The 18,191-nt window shown below is 37.4% G+C and overlaps 2 protein-coding genes across 6 annotated transcripts in view; both read right to left on the reverse strand.

The window, feature by feature from the left end:
- LOC113045774 (rho guanine nucleotide exchange factor 4-like) overlaps nucleotides 1-5,119 on the reverse strand; it is a 77,081-nt gene extending 71,962 nt beyond the window's left edge. Inside the window, exons 1-2 of one of the 4 annotated variants that reach the window (XM_026206416.1) lie at nucleotides 4,506-5,117; nucleotides 2,401-2,430 (exon numbers count right to left, since the gene is read on the reverse strand). In XM_026206416.1, the coding sequence (XP_026062201.1) occupies nucleotides 2,401-2,430; nucleotides 4,506-4,685 (210 nt within the window). In that variant the 5' untranslated portion in view covers nucleotides 4,686-5,117. Of the gene's footprint in view, nucleotides 1-2,400; nucleotides 2,431-4,505 lie in introns of all 4 variants that reach the window. The other 3 variants (XM_026206414.1, XM_026206420.1, XM_026206415.1) reach the window with 3 other exon arrangements.
- A 2,573-nt stretch (nucleotides 5,120-7,692) lies between these two features.
- Nucleotides 7,693-17,956, reverse strand: LOC113045778 (uncharacterized). 2 transcript variants are annotated; one of them, XM_026206428.1, is made up of 3 exons: nucleotides 17,772-17,956; nucleotides 13,019-15,726; nucleotides 7,693-9,069 (listed from the first exon to the last, which is right to left on the reverse strand). In XM_026206428.1, exon 2 carries the CDS (start codon nucleotides 15,703-15,705, stop codon nucleotides 13,024-13,026), a length of 2,682 nt encoding a protein of 893 aa, XP_026062213.1. In that variant the 5' UTR covers nucleotides 15,706-15,726; nucleotides 17,772-17,956; the 3' UTR covers nucleotides 7,693-9,069; nucleotides 13,019-13,023. The 2 variants fall into 2 exon arrangements, with proteins under 2 accessions (XP_026062213.1, XP_026062212.1); XM_026206427.1 differs by having other exon boundaries at nucleotides 7,693-9,132.
- Nucleotides 17,957-18,191: the final 235 nt, after the last annotated feature.

An 18,191-nucleotide genomic window follows, 5' to 3' on the forward strand; every position in this document is an offset into this window, starting at 1 on the left:
ATTGTTGTGATTACTGATAATAATAATCATGAATGAAAATTCAGCTCAGCCAATATAATCAATTAGATATGAAATATTTTAAAATATATTAAATAGGCAAATGTAATACTATTTCATAATATGACTGATTTACTGCATTTTTGAGCAAATGAATACAGCCTTTCTTGAGCATAAGAGACTTCTTTAATAAACATTAAAGAATCATACCAATCTCAAACTTGTGAACGGTAGTGTTTCAGTGATCTTGCTTAAAGTTTTTCTTTTCTTCACTGCTTTATTGGTGTTTAGATGAAACCTCATTCCAAAGAAATTCTGAGGTACAGCCAAAGCAAGTCTGAATGTTCCAAAAGGGACTGTTGGCTCAGCTATCAACAACAGAAAGCTACATAAATCACCCAGACAATGACTGAAAGGTTGTGCCTCACACTCTCGGTGTGAATAAGCAGATCTGTGAGAGAAGCACAGCAAGGCCAAGCTCTTTTTGTGAGATATACAAAGTGCAGTAGTGGGGAATGTAGTAAAGGTGCAGCAGTCAACCATATCAAGAGCTCTGCATAACACTGCCTTTAAAAGTGGGTGGCACAATAGAGGCCATCACTCAAATAACTGAAATAGACTATGGCATTCAAGAGAACCATTAATTATAACAGAGCTCAAAATGAAAGATTTTATGGTTAAATGACACAACAATCAAATCAATATATGCTGCACAGATTTAACACAACACAGCATCAAGAAGTGTGACTAATCCTTCTCTACTAAACCAACCAGAAGAACAGCAAATCTGCCAGGATAAATGGGTTAAATTCACACCTGTCAGTTCTGCAATCATATATACGCTTATCCCAACATACAAAGCCTAATGCGTCATATTTGATTCGTACATTTATAATGCATCTAAATTACCAACATGATTTAAAACCTTGCTGAAGATCCTGCCGTGCACAGTCTGCTATATGCACTCTGAATGATATAGTATTCATACCTAATTAGCAGGTAAAAGGTATTTTAATATATTTCTAAAACATCCCCCTTCAGGTTTTAGTGCACGTCTTTTTGCTGTGAAGTCTAACAAGAATAACTTGTTGGTAATATTTGATAAGGAATATTTAATGGACTAAAGCAACTTTAATTTGATTATCAACTGTTGTTAAATGTAAATACTTGTATCAAATATGATACAACAGGCTTTTGAGGAACATTTATTTATGCATCTCTGCATTGCATTATGTTTTGACCCCCACAGTAAAAAAACAAGAAGAAGAAGAGATAATTAGTAACTTTTTTTTTGTCTTAAAGCTCAATAAACTGTTCATTTTAAAAACCAAAATCTAATATCTAATATCAAAATGTGAGGACTAAATACTTAGACTAGCAGTATATTTTAGAGTTTCTTTTAATAATAACTCTGGAGAGGATTAAGGGTCTTATGTGACTCTAAACGGGGTTTCCTAATGCTAATAATATGATGCAAGATGTCTGTAATCCAGTCTGAATTCATCCAAAGGCTGTGATTCCATGCATTAAGTTCCGTCTTATTCTGCCTTGCATAACTTCAGTAAAGAAGTGAACATAAGTGCCAATCAAAATAACCCTTCTGCTGGATGTTTTAACTGACCTCATAACATAATCAATAGTTCAGACTTAAAATGATCATCAGTGCCTATAAAATCTTGTCAATGCAAAAACTAACAAGCACCTGCAAGCAAACATTCACAATGACTGTCTTGAGTCTCCTATTAATACATAACTCATGAGTGAAAAATATTATGCAATAATTAGTTAACATTTCAATAAAAGAAAGGAAGTGAACAAATGATATGACAGGAATCAACGGCTACTGCTGTAGGGAGGAGTGGTAAACTATCAGGACTAATCATTCTATTAAATAAGAGGCAACACTGCCTAAAACCAACATCATTTTTCAGGCCTGTTCAGACCTGATCAGAGCAGCACAACACACTGCAAAAAGAAAGTGCACCAACCATCTGCAGACACTAGACTTCAATGCATTGCACAACTCCTTAGCAACAACCGACAAGTTAAGGCACAGTCTCTAAAGGGGTGAATGCAGATAAGCTGTTGGCAGCATGTGAGGAGCAGTACAGTATGTCCCGATGGTGCATGCTTGCTCCTCACTGATGATTACATCAAACCCTTCGGCTGGAAGACGCTTAGTGGGATTCGATTCAAATGAATGAATCATTGCATTCAATGGAAAATGACAGATCTAAGAGTATTGGATAATAAGCTCTCACTGCATCAGTGGTTAAATGATCTAAATGAACCGAATGGGAATTATGGCAACATTTGGTTTGGCTACAGTGTAAAGTATGTGTGTTTTTCTGTTGAGATTTGAAGAGTACAATCAGGTTCATCAAACTCTGAGACTGAGCTTACCTGGGGAAGAACTGGCGACGGTCTTAATCTCTGGAGACAAACAAAAAGGAAACATACAAGAACGTTTCAAGGTGTGTCGTGAATTAAACTACCAACAATTCTGTACAAAACCGAAGCAATGCAGGCATTAGCCTTACGGCAAACTGTTGACGTTAATGCAAACCACAGGAAACTGGTACAGTATTACTGGAACCATCATATTTAATGTTTAATTAGGGTGAAGTAAACAAGATTTTCTTAGCGCATGGCCCACACCTTTAATATCATGGTTTCTTATGAGGTTAAACAGGTATTTTAGTTAAAAGTAATGCTACCAAATAAACATGAAAGAGAAAACTCTAACCCATGGTGCTTGTTAAAAGCTACTGTTTCTTGTGCAGTTTTTGTTTGGTCATAAATGTCTTAATAAATACATGACTTTGTTTGATCTACTAGCCAGCCATATGGTTCTCTACCATTAAAAAAAACCTCCTGCTGATGTTTAATGTCAGTGTTCATTCTTTACAATCAAAACAATTCAAACCAGTTCAAGGTTGTGCTGTGACCTCCGACCTAAGACAGCCGGTTTGGTTTCATTTCAGAGGTACACTATTTATATCATCTTTTACTAAACCAGATTAAGTTGTCAGATTCGATCCATTCTAAACCATTAATACATTTTGAAGCCACATATGAATAGGATCACTGAAGGTCTTTGAAATTATAGTGCCAAAAAAACTAATAATACACACTCCAGTCTTTTATTCCCTAAATAGTCCAAGAAATGACTTTGTTGCTGATGTTTGGGCATGCAGAGGTTTTAGCTACACCTTGCTTAGAATAAAAGATGCTAAAACCCAGATAAACCCCTAACAGGTCATAAACTTTGAGAAGCTGCTGTGATTTGCAGCAATTTGGTCGCCTTTCAAAGGCAGGTATAGAGGGATCGCGCAATTGTTTCAGTGCCCTGAGAAAAACACTGCACTTTTGGAACAGGTTTGAGGAGTTGGCAGCATTTTAACAGGCAAATACTGAGATAATGTAAGAAATGGGTCTTATTGAAATGAAAAGTGAGTGTTATTTAATTGGAAGTTGGTTGTTTTAGTCCTATAATCAGGCTAAAGGAGATCAAACCAGTTATGATTTAATCAAGGAAAGTAATCAGTATGATTACATTTGCCCCTTACAATTTTTGGGAGATAAACCTTTCCTTTCACAGACCACCAACAACCATTTATTGTATTTACAATAGCCAGTGTGAAGATGATTCACACCTTTCAACAGCATCATACCATAATATGACTGGGGTATGCAAAGGGTGAGATTTAAGGGAAGGGTTGGGTAGTTAAATACTGATGAGCTTAACAGACCCCCTGGGTTAGAGCAGGTGGAGGGTCTGACTCCACTCAAAGCACTTTTAACTTTCTGACTGGGAGGGACTCTACAGTGAAGCAAACCTTCACCATCTGTTATGAACAAGACTATAATCTAAATCAGTCGTTCTCAACCAGGGGGCCGGGCCTCACTAGGGGGTCTCGGCAAACTTCCAGGGGGGCCTCAGTATATCATAAGTTCAATTAAAATAGTTTTAATTGAAATGCTTAGATAACACTGAAACCATGTCTTATATAATAATTATATCTACACTTTTTATGAACACCTATAATATGATTTCTACTTTTAACATGTGTACTTTTAAAAATAATTAATTAATTTAATTAATATCATTATATAATTACATTTTAAATGAACATTCTACACAGCTATTTAAGTAAACTCTCAAGATACATTTTACTTAAAAGCATGACTTAATATTAACAAATGTTCAAAAACTGTATACTTAATACAAACTAAACGAATAAATAAATAAATAAACAAACCTGCTAACGGTAAAAAAGAAAAAGAAAAAAGAAAACACTTGATTTAAAAAACATATCTTGCTTTAAAGTCATTTCATTTTTTATTTACATTTTTTTCTTTACAAGTTTTTCCTTTTTTTTTTTTTTTTTTTGATTTAAGAGTGTTCAGATATTTGTTCTGGAAAACATGACACATATTCAGAGTAAAATATTCATATTTTGAGGGTCATCATTCCATGTTGTACTTTCAACTGTAATATGCCTTACCTGACACAACTTTACTACTGTCCAACAAAATATGTACGCGGAGAGGGAGAACTTCGCTCTCATGTATCTCTCCGGTAAACAGGCGAGGTGCATCTGCACCTCATCCAGTCCTCCGTCTCCAGAACGCTCCGGTTCACAGCCTTGCGTCCCAGTACCGTTCGCATCGCCTGCCTCTTCCATGTTTACAAATATTTCAACAAGTTTAACAGTTCTTTAGGACAGGCAAAGCGTTTTAACTGTACCCGTCTGCTTCATGTTGGTTGTTATAAAGTCCGCTGAATGCCACAGAAGGCAAAGGCTCTTGAACAGTGCATGACATTTGTGAGTACTCAACCGCTGGTGATAGCGCAACGCTTATTTTACCGCTGTCAATAGTTTACGCATATTTTCCAGCTCCGCGAAACGCGAGATTGACCTGTGACGCGGCGGTGTATCAAAAGCAGTGCAAAAGCCTTTGTGGTGTGGTATAGCAAATTCCTCCGTCCCACGGTGTTTGTCGGTGACAGTCGGGGTGAGAGTTTCACATCCAACACATCCTCCGCTCCGTCTACAGTATACGAGCGACGCGACGCGACAAACCTGAACGCGCCCACCAAGTCGCGAATTTGTGTACATGGCGAGCTATCGGAGTAGTGGCTGGAATTCTGACGTCAACGCCCAGTGTACCAATCAGAAAGTTTGTTTACGCGAGCAACGCGACGCGACAAACTAGAACGCTCACATTAAGATCTGTGTAATCATCTATGTACGTTCATTTGCACTGTAAACAACTTAAGTGTAGACACAGATGTGAATTATATGAGGTCAGTTGCATATTTTAAGCATTTACTTTTAATATTAGATCATTTATTACGGTCAAGAAATGCAGTATCAGATTTACACACCCAAGGAACATCATCCAGACAGGGACCAGCAATATAAAATAGATTAGAAAACAATAAAAATTGTTATTAAATTATTTAATAAGATCAAAATCATTGTGTTAAAGGAATAGTTCACATGAATATGAAAGTTTGCAATAATCCACAAATAATCTACACAACTAGCTGATCAGTTAATGCATTTCAAGCGCCAAGTCGTGTGATCATAATTAAATTTATTATTAAGGAGTTTTAACTTTAGAACTGCCCAAAATGCCAGACCAGTCCATAATAATGCTTCCTGTAGTGAAAATGTCCACCCAATTTTGTCAAAAAACAACAAAATATGTTTTTGATTGTAAACATCAATTGATCCGGGCATCTCTCCTGATTCAGATGACATCACTTTTCCAATGGAGAAAGCATATTATAGAGGACTCATTTTAGCGAGAACTGTTTGAAGGTAAAAACATCTTAATGATGGTTTTGCTTGCTACAAACATGCATCTTTCTTCTCTTCATAAGATTTGTATTGATGGACCGGAGTCATGTGGATTATTTAAGGATTCTTGTGATGTTTTCAACAGCTGTTTGAACTTTATTTCTGACGGCACCCATTCACTGCAGAGGATTCATTGGTAATGTAATGCCAAATCTCTCCAAATCTGTTCTGATGAAGAAACAAACTAAATTTTCAGCAAATTGTAATTTTGGGGGGTGAACTATTATATGATCTTGCATGTCATACTGACCCCTGCTGTATCTTCACAGACCCCTGGTAGAAACCCCTGGCCATGAAACATTAAGCTCTTTATTGTATTATATTGACATTATTGTGTAATCCATTTAGAGAAAAAGCATTAAATCAATTGCTCTGTGAGGAGAGAGTCATTTTTTACACCCACATTCAATCACAGACTTGTTGACGTGATTTTGTCTTAAAGCACAGGCGGCGCCAGGCCTGATACAGGGCTCTATTCAGTCACTCTGTTGTGTGCTTTGCTATTGTTCTGTCGATTAAGCAACGTCTGAGCTACAGTCAATACGTACATTGCTGACACCTCAGCTCAGAGTGATCTGAGTGTGAAATCAACCATGAGTACACCACAAATACAAAAAGCTGTCATTTCAATGCACATGGATTCATAAATAAGTTTTTATTAATACTCAGTGACAAAGGCAAGTACATCAATATATATATTGCACAGAACTACGATAATTGTCAGCTGCCCTGTCTTGAAAAGAATATAATGGCACTAAGAGGTGACAAAATAACCTAATTACTATTCCATTCCAACAAAATCAACACTTTACATAGTTTATATAGTCTACAGATTCATGCAACACATTCGTTTTGCAATATAGTCATTCATATTATTAGGATATTGTCAGTGGTTCAAACCTTACATGCTATTATCTGTTATCGAATTCTTGGATTTTGACACAGCTTGTCCTGAGAAGTAATATAATTACATTTGTACAATGAATACAGCACAGATAAAACAACTTCCCTAATTATATCAAACAATATGAGAAAAAGTAAGCTATCTGAAAAGCTTCTGTTCAGTGCTTACATTTTTAACTGTCAATGTCAAACTAGAGTGCTTTTATTGAGGATTATCACTGCATTCATTACTGACACCAACTCTGTACCAGATGTTGTTATGGCTGATGCTGATCTAATGGAAAACAGGTTGAGGCCCTGAAATATAATACTTTACTAATAGCTGCTCAGGTTATAGCAGAAAGGGCTTCTTCGAAAAGACCCTTTGGCTTACATTTGTTTAGAGCAAGGATTGCGTGCATACTGCATACAGTATATAGGCCACTTCTAAAGGTACAAATTCTTTGGTACCTGACTTTATCTTTTCAAATTTTGGTTTTATTCATATTAGGGGTGGGTGATATGAACAAAATCTTATATCACGATATGAGTAATTTTATTGCACAGTAACAATATATCACACTATAATTATTTTTGCTTTAAATGAGGTCTTTAGCTACTTTTTTTAAATATATATATATATACCACAGAAATGTCATTTATTCTTCAATATAAAAAAAACTAATGCTAACCTACATTAAAAAAATAAAATAAAAAACAACCTCAGTGATTAAATAAGAAATTAAGGACAAAAAAAAAAACTACAGAAGAACAATTGAATAAAAATGCTACATTGTATAATCAAATAAATAAAACACTGCATATTCTTCACTATTGTAAATTAAATACATATTTCTTCTTATTAAAGTTACAAAAGTGATGTATTCAAAAGCAGAGAGAGATTTTCTCCCTTCTGTTGTTTGATTAACATGAATGACGGGAATATTAGACTGCTGTCACTTTAAGAGCTGCCCGGATCCAATATAATGTTACACATGTGCTTTCTTTTTCAGCTGTTTGCTTTTCACTTAAGACTTAAATTACAGTGTTTATCAGGACACTTGCAAAGACGGCATTTTGATATATACCAGTGTGTGTATTTAACTGTTCCAGGCCTATAAATATCAAAAATAACTCCATTCAATACTTACTTTGAGCATCATCTTCACGTGCTCTTGCTTAATATCACTTGTTTTAAACTGCAATGCGTGCAAACAGTAAGTTTTCATGACCATGTAGTACAGCAACATCACATGAGCACGTCACTGTGATAGAAACGATAGTCCAATATCTGTACCGATTGACACATTTCTACAGGTTATTAGTGTCTACCGGTATATATCCCACCCCTAATTCATATATACATACATAACCATTAAGACCGTATATATAAATGACTCGAAGTTAAGTTCAAAATATAGATGTACAGACGTCTATTTTTAAGCAGTTAACTGTCAGCTGAAAGATAGATGTGAAGACATGTATAGATTAATAGTCACACCATGGGTTGGGAATTCTGTTCAATAACAACCCTAGCTGGACTATTGCAGTCTAGGTTGAGTTGAAGTATTTACCAAGTGAAAAAGGGACAGAATTGGCAAAATGACATTCCAAAATGGACAAAGACGACAAGTAAAAGTGCCACCTGCCTGCTTTGTGAAGAGGCCTACTATATGTATGAATGGACCCTTTTTGGGGGGCTCTCATCAATTCTGGTCACATCAGCCAGATCAGAGGCGTTCTTTCAAAGGGCTACTTTACCTCATTTATTCACTGATACACAATTAACCGTCTCTGTTTTGAACTTTAATTGGACAAATGAAAATGCAAAGTTGATTCCATTGCTACATCTCCAGCTGCCCCAATCCTTTCAAGAAACTGGCTGTTTGTCAGAACTCCAGAATAGAGCTTTTCAAAAAGCTTGTCAGATTGTTTCGATACACAAAAACAAGCTAAAGTATAACTTCCCACAATGTCAAATTCCATAACAGTCCATTGGACATTAATAAAGTGTTACTGTAGTTATTGCACTAGTATGTACTGTCACTGATCCTTGGTTTGAAAACTCCAGCAATAAACTTGCAATAAAAAATAGCAGTGATTGCAGAAACACTATGGAGAGAAAAAACACTGATATGACAGGTTTCAGACAAATGACACTTTTCAAACAAACAGATCAACAGACCTGTTGTTGCTCCAGGCTGACAGCGTAGCATGCTGAGTTGACAGTAAAATGAGCAAACATGTCAGATTTCTTGCAGACGAAAGGTAGAGACTTTGACAGCTGGTCGAGAGGTCAGCTGACCGAAGGACTGAGGTACTGGATGAAATAAATGAGTTTAGGACAGTCAGGATCCACAAATTCAGGATCTGTAAAAACAAACTGTGAAAGAGATTAAATGTTTCAGTGTGCTCTAAGGTTGAATCTCACCAAGAAAAAAGAAAAAAAACCACATGAATAAGAGTTACAATAGAAATAAGAATATACATTTATAGATAAAGATGTTATGTATTTGTCCATTATTTCTCAAATAAAAATGCATTCTCATTAATCTGATATTAAATCTAATGATATACCATTAATCTGGTATAAAAATCTTCCTGTCAAAAAAAAAAAAAAATATATATATATATATATGTTGCTTAATGTGTTTAAATGTCACAATAATAATAACAATAATAATAAAAAAATGTGTTTATGCAAACTATGATGTTTAGACAGATCTTGTGACATTCACGCATACTGTGATGCTATAATTATTCACAAAGTCTTTTAGTATCGGAAGTGAGTAAATTTCACTCCTGTCAGTGCCAATTATTTGAAGCAGCTGCACCAGATAAATTACTCTACTTTGAGGCAAACGTTTGTTTCCTTTAAGCAACAACCAGCTCAAAAAGGCTTTAGCGTTCCAGCAGTGCAGTCTTTTCCCTTTCTATCTTAGTGTCCTGCACAAATAGCTAATTCCATCCCTCAATATTGACAGTCCCCCATTGTGTCCCACGTCACTGGACTAAATCGTCCGTAGAGTCATGAAACCAAACTAACAGCATGAGGCTTATTCCCTAAGCCAGAAAACAGAACAGAGTCCTGTTCAGCATCACCTCTCTCAATAGGCAGCAGTCAGCCAGCTCTATACATCTGCTCTGTAGTGGCTCCGGGGTTGCTAAGAACACTCCCAGGAGCACACTGATGGATTATAGACCAGTCAAAGCCAACATGAACCCCTTCCCCTCTGGCTGCAAGCCGAACTGCTGGAGAGCAGCATCAGATGAGACAAGCATGCACAGAAAATGTCCTGCTCTGATGAAAAATAATGTATGAGGAAATACAGACAAGCTCAGTTTGATTCTGGTGAAGAAATGCAGGTGGTTTATACATTCTGTTCAATCTCACACAAGGTTTTCAGAACATGATATATCTATACTGCCACATAGTGGCCAAACTACGCTTTTACAGTGTAAAAAAAACCTCTACATTTAGGTCTCTGTAAACCTCTACATTTAATTAAAAACAAACATGTCAGCATCTATCACTACATAATAAAACATATTTGGCTGAACTGTGCCCCCCACCATACTGGCAAATCACTGGTGGCTTAGACTGAATTCACGCTTTCATATTTTCCAGATGTGCAGGCAAACAGCTGTCTGTTGTGTGAAGATCCACTGAGAGCTGAGCAGGAAATAAAAGCATGTCAATAGACCATTCACTGCTCATGTCGAACCCTGTGACCATCATATAACCATCCAAAAGAAGCCGAGCAATATACCTCAGGCCACATTCAAATATATTTCTTGCTAAGGAAAACAAGCCTCACATTTTTATTGTACACTGATTTTGCAATCAGAAATACAAACTCAAAAAAAAAAAAGAGAAAGTCCTTTCTCACACTCTTTTGATGTTGTCCTGGTTTTATTTGCTTATTTATCTTCTAAAGCAGCTCTGTTAAGAACAGACACAGACTGAAGGTGAATAAAAATCCACTTTAGTCTGATTAGAGTGAAAGGGAACTCAAAATAAGTTCAGTATCTATGCTCAGCATTTTTTGGTACACAGGCGAAGTAATAGTTAAAAGGCTTTAAAATAGCATGAGGCTGAATTGGTTCTTTACCATTTCCCAAAATTTCACATTATCTACAGTAACATTGCTTTACTTCCAAGGGGACCAAAGGATGACTTAAAAATATATAATATAGTCAAATTAAATATATATACTTTTTTCTGTCAATAAATATGATTTAAAATACATACAGAATTTTTTTTTATCTTAATTTAATATATCAACACTCCCAGGTTGAAAACAAGCAGCATTGTCATTATTATTGTACAAAGGAGGGGACTTCAAGTCAAAAAGGTTGAGAACCATAGGGTTCACATGATAATTACACATAAATGCTTCTTAAGAGTAAATAAGTATGTAGCAACCTGCAATCAGTGCTCTTGTGGTACCCACATTTTGGGGCCCCTTTTACCCCAGAAATGGGGTAAGCAAAAATGTCCATCAAAAGTTTAGACATTTTAACTTTGAATCAAATTCTTTGTCAACAGGGCCAGACAGCCTTGTTCAATTATTAACAAGCTATTCTCCTCAGATTCCATTTGCTTTCAGTTCCATCGTTACCGTTTTGAATAATTAATTACCACAGGTCAGATGTGTTCTTTTTAGACAAAAAAAATCACTAAAAAAGTAATAAAATCATCATCAAAACACAACTCCATACACCTAAGGAATATAAAACAATAACATGAAAGAATTACCTGCAGCATCAAAGCCTAAATCAGAAGCCTGTGACACTAACTTCATTTCCACACTCATGCTGGTACACTGCCAATATACTGAGAGCTTTCCCATCTAAGTGCTGTTGCTATGGTTTCAAGATATCAGCTGAAATATAGAACAAGACCGATATGTAGGGAGGATATCTGACCTTGAAGCCCTATCAAATGCAGCTCTGCTATCCTTAGTGCTCATTAATTTACTCCAAACACTCTCGCCTGGAGAACTAGAATTCTAAAGCTGCCAAGTAAGTGATTTATAAAGTAACAAATTCAGAGAGACAATGCTTATTGTAGATTTCAGTGTATCCATGTTAATGTAGTTCAGCAGACAATGTGTAGCCATTTCAGATCTTTTTTGTGGAATAGTTTGCATGAGAGTACTAATAATAGACCAAACGACTAAAACCCTCCCTCCTCCTAAAATCCTGATTACACATTCAGTCCATCAAAGCTTAGTGATGCACACACCACGCAGCCTATAGATCAGAGTCTTCGGAGCACCTCTGCTGACACAGCTACAGCGAAATCATTCCCAGAAAGCCTTGAAATGCTGAGACACAAACACTTCCCCTGACACAAGCACAAAACAGTGGCCACTGACTCCCATATGATGTAATTAAAGAAGAGGTTTTAAAAGGCCCTGATCTGCGAAATGTGCTTCTGCACTATAATAACCGGAAGTGTAGAAATTAACTACTTTGAAAATGCTTTAAAGAAGACATTAGAATGAATATATTAATTATTGTGCTGTTGAACCGTTTCAATCTTCCTACTGTTTTTTTTTTTCGCATAATGATCTCCTCCTGCAATAGACAGCCTGTTACAATACAGCATGCCAATTTGTTCACTTCTTGCCATTGTTTGTTATTGAACTGAAGGAGAAAGTGAGTATACCTGCAAGGCATGTGAGAATTTGACAGCAGGAGGAGGAACTAAGTGACATGTTTCCTCTGAGGCCTCACTAGCACAGGTGCTTGTCAAGCACCCCTACAGTCATTAATAATGAAACTTTTTTATCATTATTTATTTATTTATTTTGTAATAAAACTGCAGTGATTTGGAAAGCTACAAATTACGCAAATACATAATGTAAACTTACATATGTGTGTGTGTGTGTGTGTGTGTGTGTGTGTGTGTGTTTGTGTGTGTGTATGTGTGCGTGTGTGTGTAATACTTTATGCAGGACAAGACAGATTGTCCTTAACCATAAGTGTCAACACTTGAAATCTAGAGCTTAGGAAAAAAAAAAAAAAACATTATAATAATGAACTGGATAGTCCTGCAGTGAGGCAAGTGTCTAAACATATTTTAGACAACAGATTGACATTATTGAATTATATTTAATGTCAAATGTTTTAATGAAAAAATGTGAATTTTAGCATAAACATAATTCTAACCGAATTTGGATGGATGGGTGGATGGATGAGACAGCACTGAAAAACATAATTGTGCAAATATGTGCTAAGTCTTAATTAGATAAATCCAGCACCTGTTTCACTTCTTCATTCGGCATCTGCGTTCTACTTTCCTATCCCCTGGAAAAACACTGCATGATCCCTCACTATTCACAACAGACTTCCTGTGATGCCGTAATCTATTCTTCTTTTTGGAAGGGTTTCCCTCTTCCACCTTATCACGGTAGTCCTCTGAAGAGGCAGAAGACATGAGAGGAAGAGATGTAGGCCTGGTAGCTTGAGATACGTCTGCATCACCAGATCCAACATCGAATGGGCCATGAGTTCCCAACACCAAATCATTGGAAGCATTGGTAGTGACAAGTCCCTCAGTCTCTAAAAGGTTAGGTTTCACATCTTCAGAAAAGCTGGACCTCCTCATGCGATGTCTAGCCTGTAAGCCTCTCTCAGTAGTTGCCACTGGCCTTTTCTTTTGCTTTGATTTTATGTATTTTTCAGACTGTTCTTTGTTTCTTTTTGCCCTTTGCTCAAGCACAAGGGTATCTCTTATCTCACAGCTTGAGTGAGCTTGAGTTAAATTGATTTTCATAAAAGACAGTTGACCAGCACACTGCTCAACAAGCGAAGCTATACTGATGTCACTTTTTATCCCGCAAGTACTGGCTGGAGAAAGTAGGTCTCTGGTTATTGGCTGTGGAGTTGGAGTGGCTCTAGGAAGACTGGCATGAGCCCAAAGGTCTGAAGTCTTGATATGCTCAATGAGGGACATACAAGAACGGCACAGGTGCATTTCTTTAGCTCCATTTTTCAGGGAATTCTTGCAAGATTCACAAAGAGAATCCTTGTTTATGGCCAACACAAACAAAGACCTTGTCCCAGATCCAGGGGAGCTTACCACTGGGGACTGCAAATCTCCACCTGGAGTCGTAGGGGAGTCAATATTGAATATCCTGAAACACACACCACTCATTGGGGTCCTAGGCTGGCTCTCTGGAGAGGGCAAGGTTGACATCACTGTATTTGCATCATATTTTGAGGGCAGAACACCAACACTTTTTTGAATTGACTCTTTGAAATGAACAGTGTCTCCTCTACCGTTAACAGTTCTTGCTCCTTTTGTTGGTTTTCTAACCCTTGCTGACTGGGTTTCGCATCTCAGACCTACATCTCTTGTATCTTCACTGTTCATTTTTGAAGATCTCAATTCTGTGGGGTTGTTTTTGTCTGTCCTATGCTTTAGCCAGTTAACTATACCCATAGCCATAGATATCTCAGTGTCACAAAGCTTTAGTAAGCAATCCTTCCCCATCCATTTACTTTGCAGAAGCTCTTGACCAACAAAGTCCTGAGCCAAAGACGGGGCAAGATTCTCCTCTGCTCCAACATGGAAGCTGTACATGGACAATGGAAGATCACTGCACTGGCCAACAATGCTGTCTGTTAGATTGAGCTCATCATCCATCTCTGCCTCGCTGGGGTCACAGAATAGCTCATAAAGAGCATCTCCACTGTATGTGTCCCTAGGGAACTTACTGGAATGCACTGGAGTGAGGGAACTTCTGCTTTGGTCCTCAAAACCAGGAGAAACATAATCACAGTAGCCCTCATCACTGGTGTTCCCTTGGTTGTCACTTTTGGGTGTTATCACATCAGTATTAAATTCCCTGATTTCGGACTCTACAGGTCGTGGCGTATTTGCCGTTACATCTTCAGACTTGGCTGTGGAAGGAGATTTTGTGATAGGTGTTGTGGATTTTGTTGCATGTCCTGGTGCTTTTGAACTTTGCCCTAATAGCAAAGTTCTGTTTAGGGTTTCCCACAACCCAAACATGTCCAGGACCTCAGCGTGAGCTGGAGAGGCCAGACATTCCTTACCTCCCTGGAAACCTGCAGTAGTAGGGCTTTGCTTTGGAGGTTCACGCTCTGGGCTAAGAACCCCCTCAGGTGATACAAGATCATCAGCAAATATCTCACCACAACCAGCCTGAGATCCAAAGCTTTTTAATGAAGCAGCATCTTCACAGACATTTGGACAGCATTCACTGGAAGAATCAGAGGGAGTCTCACTGAGTTCGTCATTAAATCTGCTTCCTGCAGTGGTACGTTCTCTGTGCCTTACCGCCTTCCTCGTCTGTTTCAATGATGGAACATTTTCACCTATAACACGACATGGTGTACTTGGTGACATAGCTTTCTCGTGTTTGTGTCTTTTGTGAACAAACAAGTCCTTAATGGCCTTCCTAGGTTTCCTCAGGGAGATCCTCTTTTTAGGAATGGATTTTGCTATGCAGGGCACAAAGGGCACTTGAGGTGTTAGGTTACGGTAATCAATGATTTCACGACTGCTGCCAGATGCTTCCCGATTCTCACGAATCAACCTTAGAGGAGCCTCGAACCCTGAAAAGCTGACACTGGTCACCAGCTTATGGTGATGGCGCCAGTTAGTCCCATCTTTGTATCCAGGGCTCTCAGCTTGCTGCTGTCCCGTTCCTCTCACACAGTCATGGGTTCTGCTTCTTCTAAAAGAGCTACGGAGCCGTCTGTGACCTTCTGAGAGTGTGTCACTAACCCCTGGAGACAGTATGTCCAGAGTGTCTGGCACAGGCAGGGAGGATGGGCTTTCATCAGTACTGTGTGTATTCACAAATCCATTATTCGTGGTGATTTGAGATTTGTGCTCTTCAGCCCCTTTACATCGGCCATGTGCCTTACCTGACCTCTTCCGATCATCTGAAGAATCTTCGCCCCTTGACAGCTCCATGTTTTCATATACATACTGTAACTAGACATGAGACAAATACAGGATATAGTTAATATATAAGAATTATTTGTGTTCTTTATTTAACTGTAATTAGGGCCATTTTTCTAATATTTTTTAAAGGGGTCATATGATGCGATTTAAATTTGTCCTTTCTTTCTGGAGTGTTACAAGCTCTTGGTGCATGAAAAAGATCTGTAAGTTTAAAAGAAGTCTTAAAGTCTTAAATCCAAAGGAATATTCTTTGTAAAAGTTACTCCTACCTATAACGGCTCAATCTAACATGCCCCCACATGTCTACGTCACAATTTGGGAATATTTGCATAATGACACCCAAATGTTCATGCAAAGAAAGAAAGCAGAACTTTTATTTTCGCTGCTGTGGTGACGCTGTGTTTCATTGTGAAAGCGAAGCTAGGCTTTTTTTGACCTTCCAAAAGAAGACACAACTAGAAATCAGTTGTCAAGTGTGCAGAGCATTTTGCAGAGGAAACAGTTTCCTGTGAGAGTAGACTACAATGCCTGTGTCTGTTTCTATACAGTGACGCAATTCCAACTTTGCAAGGACAGTTTGGCACTTCTGACACATTCTAAGTACGTATATATGTATGTACATATGTAAAGTATTTGCTACTGATGATTCAAATGTGAGTTTAGAGCAGTGTAGAGTAACTTTTAGAGCTTGTTTGCTTTTCTCCGATTACAATTACAATTACTGATTACAATAATTGTCATTATAATCAGTAATTATGTCCCCTCTGGATGCAACAAATGCCTCGTTCATAATGGGTTTTACTGGTTTTGTCTCATCGTACCAGGACATGGCATCACAGTTTTAAGGGGCGTAACATTTCTATCAGACTCTTGAGGCATTCAGCCAATCACAACTCACTGGATAGCAGGTCAATCAGTGCACACCGCATTTTCTTCAAAATGAGCTTTGTAAAAATCAACATGTTTCAGAAAGGCGGGGCACAGAAGAGAAACAATAATGTACAGTATGAGGAAGTTAATGTGATTTTTTAAACTTAAACCACATAAACAAATTGGATTACAACAAATACACAAAATAATGTTATTTTTAGCAACGTCTTATGACCCCTTTAATATTATATTGTACTTAAATTATAAACGTGTTTGCTATCTCGTCCTTTATCACTCACATTTGAACAAGATCAAGAACATTTAAAAGAAACTTACGTCTAATGTTTTTAGCTTTTGAATCTACACTTTAAATTGACTCTGTGATCAGAGATAAATTCTATATGCAACAGAAATTTATAACAAATTAATCTTCAAAACAAATAAAGAACATTATTTCAGAAGAAAAAAAACATTGATGAAGACTGCTCTTTTCATCTGAAAAATAATGTTGAAAGGATTTTAAACTCATTCATATAATTGCAATACAGGTCCCACAAAGGCTATGTGTTTGTTTGTTTAAGCTGTCAGATACAAAAACATTAATTGCCATACATGTGAAAACGATTCAGTAATATTAAACATTACAGCGACAATTTTATTTTGATGTATGCTATTATTTGACGTAATCGGGGAAATTGTATTACCGCTAGTAGTGTTTATACTACGAATAGCTACAGTAGCCTATATTTTAAAGCAGATGACAGGTTGATTTGTAGTAAGAAAAAAAGGAGGTTATTTTGCACTTAGTTAACTCTGATATCATTTAACTGTAGCGCTAACTCAAATTTGATACTACAATAGTCTGTGTACCTTACAAAATAGGTCACATTATATTATATACACACCTATATTATGACAAGATTGAACAGTGCGTGGCTCTATAATTTCCAGTAATCAACGGGTCATACTAACAGTAATGAGCCAATCGTAAATGCCTGAAAAAAACTAAATTCCACAGATTTTATATTTAGGAATAACCCCTCTGTTTGTAACGTACTCTGCCATACTGGATTGCACTTCGTCGTTCGATTTCATTTGAGCAACGCCTTGATACACACGTTTTTGCCTAAAACCAAGTACACTGAATTCCAATAAATAACCAAATTCGAATGGCACGTCATTTCAGCGTTCATTTCGATACATACCTGAAGCAGATTGTGACAGAAGGCGTTTGGCGGGAGCTGGTGGTTCACAGGCGCGTGACAAGATGGGTTGCTCTCTCTGGCTGTCAGCGCGCGTGTGAAGATAATTAGGATAGCCAATCAGAAGACAGAATTACGCTCACAACGCAGCATCATCACTCACTGATCATACGCCTGAATACAATGAGCGTTCTCACGCTCTGTGGACACTGAAATATCACTGAAGGGCTTTCATAACATTTTTGCTTGAGAAATACTAACAAATTATTCCCCCCCAAAATTAGAGAAAATCGGTGTATCACGACAACCCACTGATTCCACTCCAGCCACTCTGGTTATATTATGCTCTATGTCCAGAACATGAGCCTTAGCCTGGAGTGGAACAAAATCAAATTGCTAAATCAGCTCAAATTGCATGTAAAG

Source organism: Carassius auratus, chromosome 27 (genome assembly GCF_003368295.1).
Source record: "Carassius auratus strain Wakin chromosome 27, ASM336829v1, whole genome shotgun sequence".
In the NCBI taxonomy this organism is placed as follows: Eukaryota; Metazoa; Chordata; class Actinopteri; order Cypriniformes; family Cyprinidae; genus Carassius; species Carassius auratus.

What these genes read in the sequence shown, in the direction of transcription:
- LOC113045778 (XM_026206428.1), bottom strand. Translation starts at nt 15,705, where the DNA reads ATGGAGCTGTCAAGGGGCGAAGATTCTTCAGATGATCGGAAGAGGTCA.